The sequence below is a fragment of the Lemur catta genome, chromosome 15 (assembly GCF_020740605.2).
Source record: "Lemur catta isolate mLemCat1 chromosome 15, mLemCat1.pri, whole genome shotgun sequence".
Lineage (NCBI taxonomy): Eukaryota > Metazoa > Chordata > Mammalia > Primates > Lemuridae > Lemur > Lemur catta.
Window position 1 is genome coordinate 16,690,691 of NC_059142.1, and position 16,004 is coordinate 16,706,694.

General features: G+C 50.1%; 1 protein-coding gene across 2 annotated transcripts in view; it reads left to right on the forward strand.

Moving 5' to 3' along the window:
* The first annotated feature begins 5,143 nt into the window (after positions 1 to 5,143).
* Positions 5,144 to 16,004, forward strand: part of PITPNA (phosphatidylinositol transfer protein alpha) — a 37,887-nt gene continuing 27,026 nt past the window's right edge. The window contains exons 1-3 of one of the 2 annotated variants that reach the window (XM_045526156.1): positions 5,144 to 5,413; positions 9,662 to 9,692; positions 14,673 to 14,818. In XM_045526156.1, coding sequence (XP_045382112.1) covers positions 5,394 to 5,413; positions 9,662 to 9,692; positions 14,673 to 14,818 — 197 coding nt within the window. In that variant the 5' untranslated portion in view covers positions 5,144 to 5,393. Of the gene's footprint in view, positions 5,414 to 9,169; positions 9,347 to 9,661; positions 9,693 to 14,672; positions 14,819 to 16,004 lie in introns of those variants that run through there. The other variant, XM_045526155.1, reaches the window with a different exon arrangement.

The following is a 16,004-nucleotide window of genomic DNA, read 5'->3' on the forward strand; positions in this document are numbered from 1 at the left end:
TATTTAGGGATGGGGAATTGTCAGGCAAAGCTCAGAGCAGAGCCAGCTCACCTCCCAGGCCCGGGTGCGTACCCACAGCCTGGCCTCGCTTGGCCTGGCCAACACTCCTCTGCCCAGTGGGACAAGACAGATAGCAGCGTCACCTGTCTGTCTCTGTCTTGTCTAGTGTCTGTCTCTCCCCCAGAAGGAACATTTTTTTGAAAGCTGGCACCTGCTCTGCCTTGGTCACCGCTAAGCCCCCAGTGACTAGAATGGTGCCTGGCATGGAATAGCTGCTCAATAAATATTTGGGGATGGAATTTCAAAAGAGACAGTCAGAAATAAACAGAAAAGAGGCTGGAACAGACCGAGACAGAGGCTGGGAGAAGAGCATGCTCTCACCAGCCTGGAAGGGACAGAGCAGAAGATGGAAACAGTGAAATAGTCTCCCCAAGAGATGGGCTACTGGGATGGCCGTAACGGGGGGCCAGGGAGGAGAAGCCACGTGTGTGGGTGGAGCGGTGGGGACAGGGGGCTGTGGAGCCATGAGATCCACAGACACAAGACGAAGGGGAGGGAGGATTGAAAGAGACAGAGAGAGAGAAAAACTGAGACAGAACAGAGAGCAGACAGATGGGGGAAAGGAGACAGCTGCAAAGAGACAATGAAAGAAACACAGGCTGAAGGTGCGTTACCCAGAGTGGAGACAGCAAAAGAGAGATAAACAGAGACAGAGAGAACAGAAATGGAGAGAGAGAGAGAGAGAGAGGCACAGGGAGAGACAGAAAAGCGAAGAGAGACAGAAAGAGAGAGAGGAGAGCCAGAAAGAGCTAGAGAAACAGAAGACAGAGAGGCAACAAGGCAAAGAAAAAGACACAGAACAGGAGCTGGAGGTGGGAGGATTGCTTGAACCCAGCAGTCCGAGGCTGCAGTGAGCTATGATGGACTGCACTCCAGCCTGGGCCACACAGCAAGATCCTGGCTCTGAAAAAAAGAAATAAAGAGACACAGATATCTATGACCCTCACTTCTTTTCCTCCGCCTTTTTGTTCTTTTGTTTTTGTTTTTTTTTTTTTAGAGACAGGGCTGGAGTACAGTGGCCCGATCATAGCTCACTGTAGCCTCAAACCTCAGCCTCAAGCGATCCTCCTGCCTCGGCCTCCCAGAGTGCTAGGATTACACATGTGAGCCACCTCACTTGGCCTCATTCCTCTTTTAAGCCCAGAGCATGCAAGAGCATGCAGAAGTAGTTTTGAGGGGCAGTAGTGTCCATCTCTTCTCCCTCATAACACCCTTTTCCCAATGATAATAATGAGGAAATGTGCCGTGCACCACACAGAACTGCTTCATGTACATTGCCTCCTCTAGTGAGTCCCAGCAATCCCATAAGGCAGGCACTAGCATGGTCCCCATTTTACAAATGAAGAAGCTGAGGCACAGAGAGGTTAAGTAACTTGCCTTAGGTCACACAGGTAGGAAGTGGTTGAGCTGGGACTCCAAAGCATCAGGGGGTCTATTCCCAGAGTAGGGTTGTTGGCACACAGTGGGGCACAGGTAGAGAGTGGTGTGGTCCCTGCGCCTAAAGGCTAAGCCCTATGCACACCTGAAGCAAACTTGCTAGAGAAAAGATATGTAAGAAACAGGACTCAAGGCCGGGCGCGGTGGCTCACGCCTGTAATCCTAGCACTCTGGGAGGCTGAGGTGGGTGGATCGTTTGAGCTCAGGAGTTCGACACCAGCCTGAGCAGGAGCGAGACCCCGTCTCTACTAAAAATAGAAAGAAATTAGCTGGACAACTAAAAATATATAGAAAAAATTAGCCGGGCATGGTGGCGCATGCCTGTAGTCCCAGCTACTTGGGAGGCTGAGGCAGTAGGATCGCTTAAGCCCAGGAGTTTGAGGTTGCTGTGAGCTAGGCTGACACCAGGGCACTCACTCTAGCCAGGGCAACAAAGTGACACTCTGTCTCAAAAAAAAAAAAAGAAAGAAACAGGACTCAAAATAAAATGTGAAAAAAAAATACATGGACCTTGATTGGATACTGAACTTCTCTATAAAAGAAACTATAATATAACATTGTTTAGATAATCAGGGAAATTTGAATATGAACTGGGGATGAGATAATATCAGGAAATTATTATTCATTTTGTTAAGTATGATAATGGCATAGTGGCATTGCGGATTTGTAAGAAAATATCCACGTTTTTAGAATGCACACTGAAACATGGAGGAGTAAGATGACACGATGTTTGAGGTCAGCTTTAAAATGGTTCAGAAAAGAGATGAGGTAAGAATCCGGGTGATGGGGGAGGGGGCTCCTAAGGCTCTTGGACAGCTCCCCCCACCCATGGAACAGAGGTACAGTTCTCTAGCTTGGCACTCAAGGCTGCACACTAGTCCTGCCCGTGGGCCCACCCGACCCCACCCCACTTCTCACTCATGCTCTGACCAGCACGCTCTGCTCTGGTCTCCCTGCTCCCAAATTCCACCCGTGTGGAATCCTCCCTCAGCACCTTTGTCTATGCTACTTTCGAGATGCCATTCCCTCTTCCTAGCCATGCCTGGTTCACGTCCCCCACGTCCCAGGACACTTCCCACACCTCCTTGAACCTTCTCCTGCACTGTTCCTTGTGTCACACGTGTTCACCTTTATAGCTATCTCCAGTGGCTACTCACAGTCTTCTGCAAGTGCCAGGTCTCCACTCCATGAGCTCCTGGAGGGAAGAGGCTGTTTCTCAGGCTTTTTTTTTTTTTTTTTTTGAGACAGAGTCTTGCTCTGTTGCCCGGGCTAGAGTGAGTGCCATGGCGTCAATCTAGCTCACAGCAACCTCAAACTCCTGGGCTCAAGTGATCCTTCTGCCTCAGCCTCCCGAATAGCTGGGACTACAGGCATGTGCCACCATGCCCGGCTAATTTTTTCTATATATATTTTTAGCTGTCCAGATAATTTCTTTCTATTTTTTTTTTTTTTAGTAGAGACGGGGGTCTCGCTCTTGCTCAGGCTGGTCTCGAACTCCTGAGCTCAAACAATCCACCCGCCTCGGCCTCCCACAGTGCTAGGATTACAGGCGTGAGCCACCGCGCCCGGCCTATCTCAGGCATTTTGATGTTTGGTTTTTTATTCCCCACCGCTAACCAGCACAGTCCTCCAATCCTGCCTTCCCTCAACTCTTATCAGCTAAGGAGCTAGCTTAACAGTAATTCCTCCCTAGTCATCCTGGTCTCAGTCTAAATGCTGCCTCCTTCGAGAGTCTTCCCTGACCACCTAAGGCCACCCGCCAAGGCCAAAGTCACCTATTCTTCATAACATTTATCAATACTGGAAGTGATTTCTGTATTCATTTATATTCTACTTCCTTCCCATTCAGCAAGGGAAGGACCTCATGTTTTTTCGGTCACCCCTGTATCCTAAGTACCTAGAAAAAGCCGTAGGATGGGGGCAGGTGGTCAACGAATATTTATTGAGTAAGTGAATAAATGGAGTTTTCCCAACTAGATTGCAAGCTCCCAAAGGGCAGGGTTTGCTTGCTTCCTAGTGAGAGCCAGCATGTGGCATTTGTTAAATTATTATTCATTGATATTAGGCTAGGCCCTAAGGAGACCAGGGTCTGGGCCACTTATTTCATCCTGGACTTCGGGTCATAATGTCTCCTTTCTTGGCCATCCCTCCAGGGCCTTGGGCTTGGATTTCTGGGGCTCTCCATGGTCCCACTCTAGGATTTGATGAATGAGTACAATACTCAGGGTGGTCCTGGGGCATCAGTCATAGCTTGATAGCAATATGGCCACCTGTCTTGGACCTCCCTTCTTGGGCAGCCTGCTCACCCTCTCACCTAGATGCCCTTCAAGCACCCTGGACCCAATGAGTCCAACACTGGAGTCATCATCTGCCCCCACACCTGCCTTTCCTGGGTTCTCAGCGAGGGCGATACTGTCCATCTAGGCTCCCAGGCCAGAAACCTGGGTGGTTTTCTCTCCTCCTCCCTCATTCTCAGCCAATGAGTCCACAGGTCTTGCAGAGGTCACCTTCTGAGTTGTTCCTGAGTCCCCCCCCCTTCCTTTTCTTCCCTCCAACCACTGTCTTAGTCCACCTTCACCTGGGCTTCTGCAACAGCCCTCTCCTAACTGGCCTCCCTGCCTCCACACCCTCTCCTCCACCCAGCCACCAGAGTGAGTCTTCACACAGGACTCCTGCTCATATCACTGCTCAGAACCTTAAATGCCTCCCCATGGCCCTTACAGTAAACTCCAGACACCTTATCATCACCCACCAGGCACCCAACTCCCCTCCCAGCTCCTCAGCCCCCAAACTTTATGGTCCAGTCACTTCTGTCAGTTCCCCAAATGCATGGCGATCTCCCTCTTGCCTCCAGCCTTTGCACACACTCTGCCTGCTGTGCTCTTCTCCCCAGCCCTCCAGCTGAGCAGATCTCAGCTGAAGATCTCTTCCTCCAGGATGCCTTCCTGACTACACCCCTCACAGCCCTCTGGTGTACCCCACCAAGGCCATGTTTCACCTCTCACAGCCCTATTCGTTCTAATTGCCTGGCTCTGTCTCCCCCAGCTACCCACCTACCCACCCCTATTGACTCTGAGTTTCCTAAAGGGCCAGATAGTATCTGCCGTGTTCACCCTCTCAACAAAAGTACACGCTTTGGGACACAGCAGGCGCTCAGCACATATTTACTGGATGAATGACGTTACACTAAGACTGCTGGGTTAAAATCCGAGCTCCATCAATACCAGCTGTGGACTTGCACAAGTCCTTCTCCTTCCCCTCACCTGTTAAATGGGAAGAGCAACAGTACCTTTCTGGAAGAGTTGTTGTGAGGGTTCAAGCACTTAGAGGAGCACTTGCACATAAATGTGGCTCTTATTAATATCTTTTGACACAACCTTTTTCTGGATCTCAACGCACCCCACCGGGGAGGCCCCGGCATACAGGTGCATTCCGCTCGGGCTGCAGAAGAACGTTTACACCTAGGACCCTGCCAGGCCCCTCAGTGTCTCCGCCTACTGCCCGGATCTTGCGCATGCTGCGGGCCCACCTTGGACGCCGAGGCCGGCGCCGCGGCCCATTTAAGGACGGGACGGGGCGGGCCCGGGAAGGCTCCGCCTCCGCGTGAGGTCAGCGCGCACCGCTGCGTGTGACGCTCTGGTTGCCGCAGAGACGCCCCGCCCCCGCGCGGCGCTGCGGAACCGGAGCTCCGGGCGGCGTCGGCAGCGGCGCGGGAGGCGGCGAGGCCAAGGCGGCAGGAGCCGGCGCGGCGACCGCAGCGCGAGCGGCGGGGACGGAGCAGAGCACGACGAAGGCGCACAGGCAGCCGGGCCGGGCCGGGCCACGGGGAGAGCGGCCGCCGGGAAGCGGGCGGGAGGCCGGGCGGGCAGCGGGCAGCCACCGAGCCGCGAAGCGACATGGTGCTGCTCAAGGAGTAGTGAGTGTCCGGCCGGCTGTGCGGAAGGGAGGAGGAAGGGAGGGTTGGGGATGACGACCAGGGAGGCTGAGGGCCGGGCGGAGGGGACGGAGAGCGCCGGATGGGCGACCCAGCAGGGGCTGAGGGGACAGTGAGGGCCGGACAGGGCCTGAGGTGGAGCCGTGGGGGATAGAGAGGGCCAGACAGCACCTGAGGTGGGGCCCAAGGGGCAGTGAGGGCCGAACAGGCTTGAGGGGAGGCGAGGGGACAATGAGGGCAAGACAGGGCCTGATGTGGGGTCAAGGGGACAGTGAGAGCCAGACAGGGCATGAGGAGGGGCAGAGGGGACAGAGAGCACGAGATGGGGGGTGGTCCTGCAGCGGGAGCTGAGGGTTGAAGGGGCCAGCCAGAGCTGCAGGCCGGGCTGAGAGGACCGGCGGGAGACGGAGGAGTTGTCTTAGGGGCTGAGGACCATCCGACAAGGGCAGGCAGGGCGGGCCGGCGGTGGGGAGGGGTTCGAGGGCTGAACAGTACTAAGGAGGAGGGAAGATCGCATAAGACAGCTCCAGAACGGAGTTGAGATGATAGGGAGGAGTGCTGAGGGGAACCTGGAGCATGAGGAGTGGAGGCCTTAGGCATCAGGAGGATTGTATTAAGTGAATGCAAGAAAAGGACTTCAGAGTCAGGGTGACAGGGGAAGGGTCTGAAGACATAAAGCAGAGGAGGCTGAGATACAGGGGACTGGAGTGACAAGGTGCCCAAGCAATAGGTATAGAAGAGCAGGAAAAAAGCTTGGGACTTGGGAACACTTGGGTGAGGAGTCCAGAAGATATTCGGCAGGGTCTGAAGTGATATGAGGGACTGAGAAGTTACCAGCGTAGAGGACAGTCCAGAAAGAGAGTATGTTTATGAATGGGTATACATAAACATTGGAGGTGGGGGGCACCAAGGCAGGGCCAGCTTGTCTCAGGAGATCCTCAGTCTTGGTGCAGAGAGATGGGGAAATTGCTTTGAGGAACTGAGGTGTCCATAAAGCCATTAATTGAGGAAAGACAGTGAAGAGTAGGGGAGTTCTTTTTTTTTTTTTTTGAGACAGAGTCTCACTCTCTTGCCTGGGCTAGAGTGCCGTGGTGTCAGCCTAGCTCACAGCAACCTCAAACTCCTGGGCTTAAGCGATCCTCCTGCCTCAGCCTCCCGAGTAGCTGGGACTACAGGCATGCACCACCATGCCTGGCTAATTTTTTCTATATGTTTTTAGTTGTCCAGCTAATTTCTTTCTATTTTTAGTAGAGACAGGGTCTCACTCTTGCTCAGGCTGGTCTCGAACTCCTGAGCTCAAAGGATCCACCCTCCTTGATCTCCCAGAGTGCTAGGATTACAGGCGTGAGCCACCACGCCCGGCCCATAGGGGAGTTCTTGAGTAGTGACTAGGAAGCTGGGAAACTGGTGACTTCTGGTAGGAGTTACAGGAAGATGGGTTTGCTCCTGTCATCCAGGGGATTGGGTGGAGATGTTTTAATTGCTAAATCTTTTAAGTATAAGATGGCCCATTGCTGAAGCTCCTGGTTCCAAGTAAATATCACAGGACTTTTTTCCCCCCTAAGAGGAGAGACTGGGTGTGTATGCACAGAATGTGCAGCCACACTACTTCCCTGGAGGGAGGGCAAGTGGCAGCATTGGGCCAGAAGCCCTGGAAGTCCGGAAGTGGGACATGTCCAAGCAGAGAGTGACTTGTGGAACTCTTTTGGTAGCCAGGCAGGTGTACAGAGGGCTCTTTCCATTTTGTCAGTGAAGACACCTTGTCCATCCCCACCAGGCTTGCTCCTTGGAGGTGTCTAGGACATTTAGGGCATAGTGTGGAGTTTGGATAACAAAAGGAGCAGAGACCCAGGTGTCATCCCAGCTTGGCACCTCATCTGAAGAGCATTATTTTGAGGCCCCGCATCTCTACTTCTTGACATCCAGTCTGATGTTAATGTAGCCAGAACTCAGAGGTTTATGTGGTGAGGAGGAAGACCCTTAGGATGCCAACAGGAGAAGAACATGGTGCACTTTGGATTTTAATCTTGAATGTTCAGACCAACAGGCTTTTTCTATTCTTCTGATCTTTTTTCCTATTCCCAGATGAATCTTAGACTCCATAGAAATCTGTAGTTTTGAAAAGAAGGTCAGGCAGGGAAAGGAAGGGACCTTCAGAAGAGATCTGAGTGAGTTTTGAAGAGAGGAACTCCTTTCCCATTCTTTGTTCTCCTCCCCTTGAAGCCTGCCAGGGTGCTGGGGATGCAGAGCCTGCCTGGCACCTGCATTTCCTTCCTGCTCGACTTGTGCCCTGTGTGTACATCCCTGGGCAGGGATGGGGGGGCATTTGAGCCACTTGGCTGTGGCTGCAGCGCTGCAGCTCTGGAAAGAGTGCGAGTGAAGGTCATGTTGTAGTGAGCGCTGCTCCAGTCTCAGCCCAGCAGTGCTTCTGTGGCCCTGTCCTTTGGAACTGTACCCTATTGCTGCTGAAGTGGTTTTGTTCCTAAGGAGTGAGGGAGCAACATCTGGGTGTGCAGCTATAATGTAAGCAGCCTCAGAGCATCCTATCAGGAGTTGGCCAATGCCAGGCTTTTCTGGGAGGAGACTCGGGGCCCACCCAGGGTTTGAAGGTTGTGCCTGTTGATTTTTCTGACACTTCCTCTAGCAGGATTCTCCTTGATTTTGGTTTCTGCAAATTCTTGGATGTGATTTTTGCCGCTGTTTTTAAAGATAAAAGGCTTATTGTTTTCTAGGAAGTTTCTTCTGAGGGTGCAGAAATTCTGGCCTCCAAGTTAAGAGTATTTTTCTGCACCGTTGCTTTTCTCTAATGGGAGGAGAGCGTTAGTGGCAGCATCAAATAAACTGGAGGATTTACGTTATTTGAGTCCTTCTAGAGGAGGGGAGTTGTGAGCAGACAGTAAAGACTTGGAGCCCATTTTGTTTTTCCTGCAACTTTTCTGCTTGGTGCCTTGCCTTTAGTGTGGTGTTTTCCTTAGACCCCTCTGTGTGCTTCTTGGTGCCTGTGGGACTTTTGTGGAACTAGAAAATAGTGAGCTATTTACCAGTTTGGAGCAAGGAGCCCAAATGACGAACCCACTGCAGAAGAAGGAGGGCATAGCAGCTTACACTTCACTAAGCATACAAGACACAGAAGGGCCCGGAGGATTCCAGCAAGGGTCTGGGGACTGAGACTCTAAGCTTGGGAACTGGCTTGACTTGTATGAGTACAACCAAGGGTTTTTGTCTCAGCTCTCTGAACTCACAGCTTTGAACTTGGGGTTGGCTGTTGGTCTGCATTACAAATGCATGCTACCCCAGAGAAGTGCTGCTAGCCCTAGCACCTCTGGGGTTCAGACCCTTGTGGGGATTTTTCTGGCCATGGCTTCTTCCTCAGGTTACTGGTGGTACCTATAGCAATTGAGATGGAGAAGAAAATGATGAGTTGGGGTGCCTTTGGACAGCTTCTGGAGGTCAGGACACAAGTTGGGTGTCCTCTTTTGGTGGCTTCGTAGTAGTGACTTGTATTGTAATATCCTTCCCTAAAACAGAAGTGGTTGGTTTGTACCCTTAGGGTGATGAAGCCTCCACGGGGCTTGGCCCCTTCCTAGCCTTTCACCTAGAGGGCTGTTTTTGGGAGACTGGGTCCACAGGGATGTAAATCCCCAAGGCCTGATTCTCTGGGTCTGAATCCTCATCATGGTAGGCCCTCCTGTGTTAACCTCTCTGTTTTACTGGACTCATTGACAAGTCTTGTTGGAGAAGATATGGGTGAGGGAGGAGGAAATGTGACTCCAAATGTGAGTCAGAGGCTTGGGAAGTACCCAGTGAGGGGACAGATTTGGACTGAATCACAAGGTTCTAAATGGGATGCCAGAAGGGTACAGAGGGTCCTAGCCTCGAAGCACTCAGAGGGCCTTCTCTGCTGGGTTTTTCTCAGTGAGTATAGTGTCATATACAACAGAACGTTAAATACTGTTCTAACATGATGCTTTAAGACAGTGGTCCCAACCTTTTTGGCACCAGGGACCATTTTCATGGAAGACAATTTTTCCACAGACCAGGGAGAGGGGGGATGGTTTCAGGATGATTCAAGTACATTATATTTATTGTGCACTTTATTTCTATTATTGTTACATTGTGATATATAATGAAATAATTATACAACTCACTACACGTTGGGGACCCCTGCTTTAAGAGCCTTAGGCAGGTTGCAAAACCTGAAGTTGATACTATCTTTTCCCTTTCTTGTAGTCGAGTCATCCTGCCTGTGTCTGTAGATGAGGTAAGTCCTTTCTCTTTCTTTTCTATAGTTGTATATAAGAGCTTATGACCATTGGCTAAGTTGGGCTCTGAGTGGCCATATTCTTCATATATTATAGTTTTCATATTTGTTGTAATGTAGAGATAACCAGTGCTCACTGTGAATTTTCCTGTTGCCACTTTCAGCTGAAGGAAGGCTACAGTGTGCAAGCTGCCCCAAGCTGTTGGCATGCTGCACAACTTCGAATGGAGACTAGCCGGAGACTGTGGCTGTTTGGGGGCATGTTATTGACAGAATTAAGTGTGTGCATTTCTGGGACCTCTGTGACTCGGCTGGGAAGTGTGCATGACTCTCTCTGCTTGTGCAACAAATCAGGGCAGGAAGTCTCTGAGGCCCTCCCTAGCCACACTAGGTGACTGCTAGAAAGACCAAGACACAGAACCCTCCTTTTACGGAGGGCAGGGAATAACAAATGGGCTTGGCTTGCCCTCAGTCCTTTTATGGTTCCCGGGTCTGATGTCCCTGCATATGGGCATCTGGCACATAGGCTGTGCTGACTCAGAGTTGGTCTCTTGGACAACAGAAAACTGTCATGGAGCCTCCCTTGTCTTACCCTTTCTATGAACTTCTTCCACTTTCTTCTCCTGTTCTTTGCTTCCTTCTGAATCCACAGCCTCTCCCCACGCCAGCTCCCAGTTAAACTCAAGTTTGGGTGAAGTTTGTTAGCCAGTGTAGTATCCCCAGTCACTGGGCTTCATCTCTCTTTCCTGCAGTGTCAGCATGAAGCTCTTGCGATAACTTCCACTCTGTTCCAGATATGAGCTGGACCTTTGAAAAATGAAATCAGGCCAACAGAGCCTGCAGCACTCTTTAGCTGAGACAAATATCCAAGCTTGTTGGCCCCCAAGAGGGGTGGGCAGACATTGGCCCACTAGGGGATTGCCTCCGGTGGTGGGCTGCATGTCTGATAAGAGCTGTAGAGAACTGGGAGAGGGGGCCAGAGGTGGGCGTTGACCATGATCTGGAGGTTCTGGGAAGGAGAGATAAGTAAAAGAGACTGGGGAACCTGGGAAAAAGAGGGGATGGCTGGATAGATGCTGTGATCCATGGAGGCTCTGGAAGTGTAACTAGGGCCTGGGAACCAGGTACCTGGGCTCACAGGTATTGGCTTGGAGGGGTCTGTTGACCCACCGCTTTGGGGGGCCTTGCTGTCTTTATTAAAAATAGCAAGTGATTTTCCAAACCAGAAGGCCAAGCAGGAAGGCCCAGCATGACGCTTGCCCTTTAACTTAGCTCCTGCGGGTCCAGTGACCTCTTCTCTGCTGTACAGGATGATCTCCCACCCTAGTCAGGAAGATGTCTCCCAGGAACTCAGGATTTCCTACCACTCCTCATTATGGTGTTTAGTGCTCTTGAAATGGATTTTTTTATAGGGAGTTTCTTTTTTTTTTTTCTGTTGCCTGGGCTAGAGTGCCGTGGCATCAGCCTAGCTCACAGCAACCTCAAACTCCTGGGCTCAAGCAAGCCTTCTGCCTCAGCCTCCCAAGTACGTGGGACTACAGGCATGCGCCACCATGCCCGGTTAATTTTTTCTATATATTTTTAGTTGTCCAGCTAATTTCTTTCTGTTTTTAGTAGAGATAGGGTCTCACTCTTGCTCAAGCTGGTCTTGAACTCCTGGCCTTGAGCAATCCTCCCGCCTCGGCCTCCCAGAATGCTAGGATTACAGGCATGAGCCACCGCGCCCAGCCTATAGGGAGTTTCTTGATGGAACAAAGGGTGGGATTGTCTCTGAGAGCTGCTGCAGGCCAAGGAGGGCCAGAACTATCCTGGAACACCTCTGGGCAGCTCTGCAGTAAGGCTGGAGGGGCCAGAACACTGATTGCTTATGGTGGGGCCAAGAAGGGAAGGAAAGGGGAACTCCTGCCTTGAGAGTGTCCACAATCGGTAGCTTTTAGCTTGTGATGTTTTTTTTTTTTTTGCAGCATTGAAGAAGTGGTGGGGTGGGATAAAGCCTAAAGTCTAAGCAGAAGCCTGGGAAGTGAGCACTGGTTAGTACTCATGTGTCTGCCTGGTGCTGGTCAGGTAATTCTCAGCAAGAAACTATTGGCAAGAAAGCAACACGTGACCTAGGTAGAGTTGAAGCGGAAGCTGCTCTTTTGAAAGCTTGAAGCTTAGTTGCAGAAGATCAAAAAAATCTTGAATGGGGAGGGTAAAGAAGAAACAAGTAACCATCAACTCTCTCCGAGTCTTTGTCAGTAGCCCCATCCTGACTTGTGGTTTCCATGGGAATAGCCAGCCCAGCATTGTGTGACTGGTGGATTCACTTCCTAAATTGAGGCCATGAGTTGAGGCCCTTGGAGTTTTCTGATTTGGGGGAAAAAAGAAGAAAGATAAAAAAGAAGATCATGTCTTTATAATCATTCCGATGGCTTGAATCAATATTTTGGGGACAGAATTAGGTTTTGGCTGGCCAGAGCCTTTGGCCTAACACTGCACAGGGTTTCTAGTCATTCTGCAGCAGAGCCAGAAAGCGCTGGCTGTTTGACATGGGTGTGTCCACCACTGGTGCCTGGCTCAGGTTGGCCCACCCGCTACTGTGGGCAGGGCTGTTTTACTTCTTGTTTCCAGAGATTCGTGGCACCATTCCCCATAGGCCCCCGCCCCCCACCACCCCCACCCTGCCATGGTACCTGGCCTGACACGGCCATGTGGGTGGGCCCAACAACTGTACTGCTTTGATGGCATGTTTCATGTCAGTGTTTCAGGCCTACTCACTGCATCTTCCTGAGCTCCCACTCCCAGATTGCCAAAGTGGTGGAGTCTTTGTTTTTCTTAGCTGAATGGCTTAGTTCTTTGGGATAAGAGAACCAATCTCAAGGGCAAGGAGCATTGCCCTAGGCCCCAGTAGGCTGGAATCCCAGTCTTCTTGGGATTCTTTATCTGATTTAGTGGTCTGACCCCCCCCCAGCTCTACCCTATCTGAGCCTGACTGCTTTCCCAGGGTGCAGAGTAACTATGCCAAAGGGGATGCTCCACCATGAAAAGTGTCCCTCACTTGTAGCTTGTGCAGGCCAGTCTTACTTACCCCTTTGGATTAACAAAACTGCCTTCAGTTGTCTCATTGGGATTAAAGGATCAGAATATCAAGAGAGATTAAAGGGGAAGATGCCAGCCAACAGGCTGATCCTCTTAGAACCTGCCCTCTGATTCCTGCAGCTGAAGAGAAAGTGAATGAAGGTGATTAGTCTCTGCCTGGGGGACCCCCACCCCGCCCCCAGCTAAGCAGCACCACTAGCTGGAAACCTGGTCTCCTCTACCAGGCCCTCTCTCCAGCCTGCCCTTCAGGATTGCTGAGTCAGTGGTTAGACATTCTTACGACTCTTTTCTGAAACAGTTACTGCTCTTTCTTAGGAACCTTTGCTCAGCCAAACCTAACGGGCTTCATTAGGGCTTTTGTGTGTGCCTCGATTAGGTGGTAGAAACGCACAGGGACAGTTTGGGGTTCCGGGGGACATTGAGGCAGCACTGATGTTGCTCAGGATTAGCAAGGTCAAGGTGACTGGCTCTCACTAGATGTTCTTTTATGGGATTAACTGAGCCCTGATTATTTGCTGGGGCCTTTTCTTGGCACTTTGTATGGGAGTTTTGCTGTGGAAGTTAGGGCTTTTTCAGCTTTGTGGTGAGCAGTGAATTGACCTGGTCCTCTGCTTCACCTTCCAGACTTTGCCCAGGAATTTCCCTCTGGTGCTTAGGAAGCTGCCTGGTAGAACAGGCTTCCAAGTTTGGGGTGCAGCAGTGCTGGAAGCTGCCTCTGCTCCTTGCGCTTGCACGCAGTGATTTAAGTGGCAGCTGCCCAGAGAATCAGCCTCTCTGTGTTAATCTCAAAGAGAGAAGAACGCTTTTCTTTCACCCTTGGAGTACCAGGAATTGGGGGGGGGGTCAGAGGGTGAGGAAAACTTTTCTCTCCCTCCCACTCCCCCAGCGTGTTGGGTAATCAAGTCCCTTTTTTTCTTTTTCTCATATTCCTTCAAGTGTTGTGCCTGATTGGCATGGGCAGTGATAGGGAAGTTGCATCCTTTGTGTAGACATAACTTCCTGCATTAACTGTTGCTGTTCATTCTCTTTTCACCTTATTTTTCCCTCCAGACAGCTTCTCTCAGAGAGAAGGGAGCACAAGGGCCAGGCCTGGGCACTGCCTGGGACTCCAGGTCTTTGGTGCTAACACTGAGCTGTACTGATGGGGTCAGAGGAGGCCAATGATCTTGACTGGTGACTTGATAGGGTGACATGCGACCCAAATAAAGGAAAAACAGGCTTTTGCTATCTAGTAAGTGCCAATACAGGGTGCACCCAGCTGGCACAAACTGTTGGGTAGGAATCTGTACTATCTAATATGGGAGCAGGAGCACTGGCTGCATCCCTACCAGGAATCCAGAAAAATTCAAGAGGTATAGTTGCCTGAAAGACTCTTTGAGCCACTTGTGGGGTAGGAGGGGCCCAACACTGGAGAAAAAGGAAGAAGAGGAGCCAGTTTTACTGCAAAGGTTGTGGAGTTCACAGAGCCCTGGGCAACTTTCTTTGACAAGAAGTCAGTGTCTTAGGATCTGTTTAAATGAATGGAATAAAGAGATTTCTAGCAACCCACCCAGATCTGGTTTTGGGATCTTATTACCAGCCCCTACGTTGGACTCTGTAATCTGTTTTCTGGATGATGGTGGGAGGTTAAGTATATTCACCTGCCTTTTTAAACCCTGACGCAGGATGTGAAAATGGGAAGGAGGAAATTAAACTCATCTAATGGCTAAAGGGAAGCCATGGAGCAGCATTCTCAGTTGCTTTGGGTGGATTTGAGCAAGACCCTACATGAAACTCCAGAATGAGCTCCTGGATGAGGGCACCCCAGGGTGATCTAATTGGACAGTCACTGGCAGCTGGACTATATGTAACTGTTAAGAAGATTCTGTGTTGAGGATAATGCCTGTCTCTCTGTTCCTTTAGTATCAAGTAGGGCAGCTGTATTCTGTGGCTGAGGCCAGTAAAAATGAAACGGGTGGTGGTGAAGGCGTGGAGGTCCTGGTGAACGAACCCTATGAGAAGGATGGTGAGAAAGGCCAGTACACACACAAGATCTACCACTTACAGAGGTACGTGACTGCGGCAGCAAGGCCAGATGGTGACCTGGTTTGGAGGTGATGATAATGGTTATTTGAGGGTGTTTCCAGGCTATTAGCTGGTTGCCTAAGTTGTTTCACCTGTGAGTGGATGTAGGTGGTACTTTGTTCATTTAAAGATTGGTTTTTTTAAAAAAAATAAAGGTAATTCTTGCTCTTCAAGACTCCCAGCCCTCAGAAATGATAGTGTTTAGTTTCTTGTGGGCCCTTCCATTGTCTATGACTATAGAAGCATGTGCGTGTGCATGTGTGTGTTTATAAAAATGGGTGTTTGTTTCTTTTATTTATTTATTTTTGAGGCAGGGTCTCACTGTGTTGCCCAGGCTAGGGTGTAGCAGCATCTTCATAGCTCACTGCAACCTCCAACTCCGGGGCTCAAGCAGTCCTCCTGCCTCAGCCTCCTGAGTAGCTGGGACTATAGGCATGTGCCACCACACCCAGCTAATTTTTCTATTTTTTGTAGAGACGGGGTCTCACTATGTTACTCAGGCTGATCTCAAACTCCTGGCCTCAAGCTATTGTCCTGCCTTGGCTTCCCAAAGTGTTGGGATTACAGGCGTGAGCCACCACACCTGCCTGCCTTTTATATAGCTGGGATTATACTATACATACTGTTCTTTTCTCTTTTTCACTTGGCTGCCTTTCACTGTCAGCATAATCTGCCTCAGTCTTTAAAGTACACGTAGTATTCATAGTATTGTGTTGTATAGATGTGCTACAAGTTGTTAACTAGTCCTCTCTTGATGTGTATTTATAGTCATTTCCAGATGTCTTCTACTGCAGTAAAACTTCTGCGTAAATCTTTTGATGTATTTGTAAATCTGTAGTAAATGTTCCTAAAAGTAGAATTGCTGGGTCAGGTAGTATTTTAAATTCTGATACTGTGAAATCAGCTGCCACAGAAATTTCGGTACCTCGCTTTGGATCAAAGGCATAAATATTTTCAAATGAAGTTTGAACTGATTTGTATACCAAAATCCATAGCAAACCACACAAATTTGCTGAATCCCTAACCGAAACGGTAACGTTTCAGTAAACTATGAGCAGACCCACAGGATGTTGAAAGCCATAGTAGTAAACATATGCCATCTTGACTAGAAGTTAAACATAACTAGTTTTAGAAACTATCCATGACTAGAAAAAGTAAACCTGATTCTTT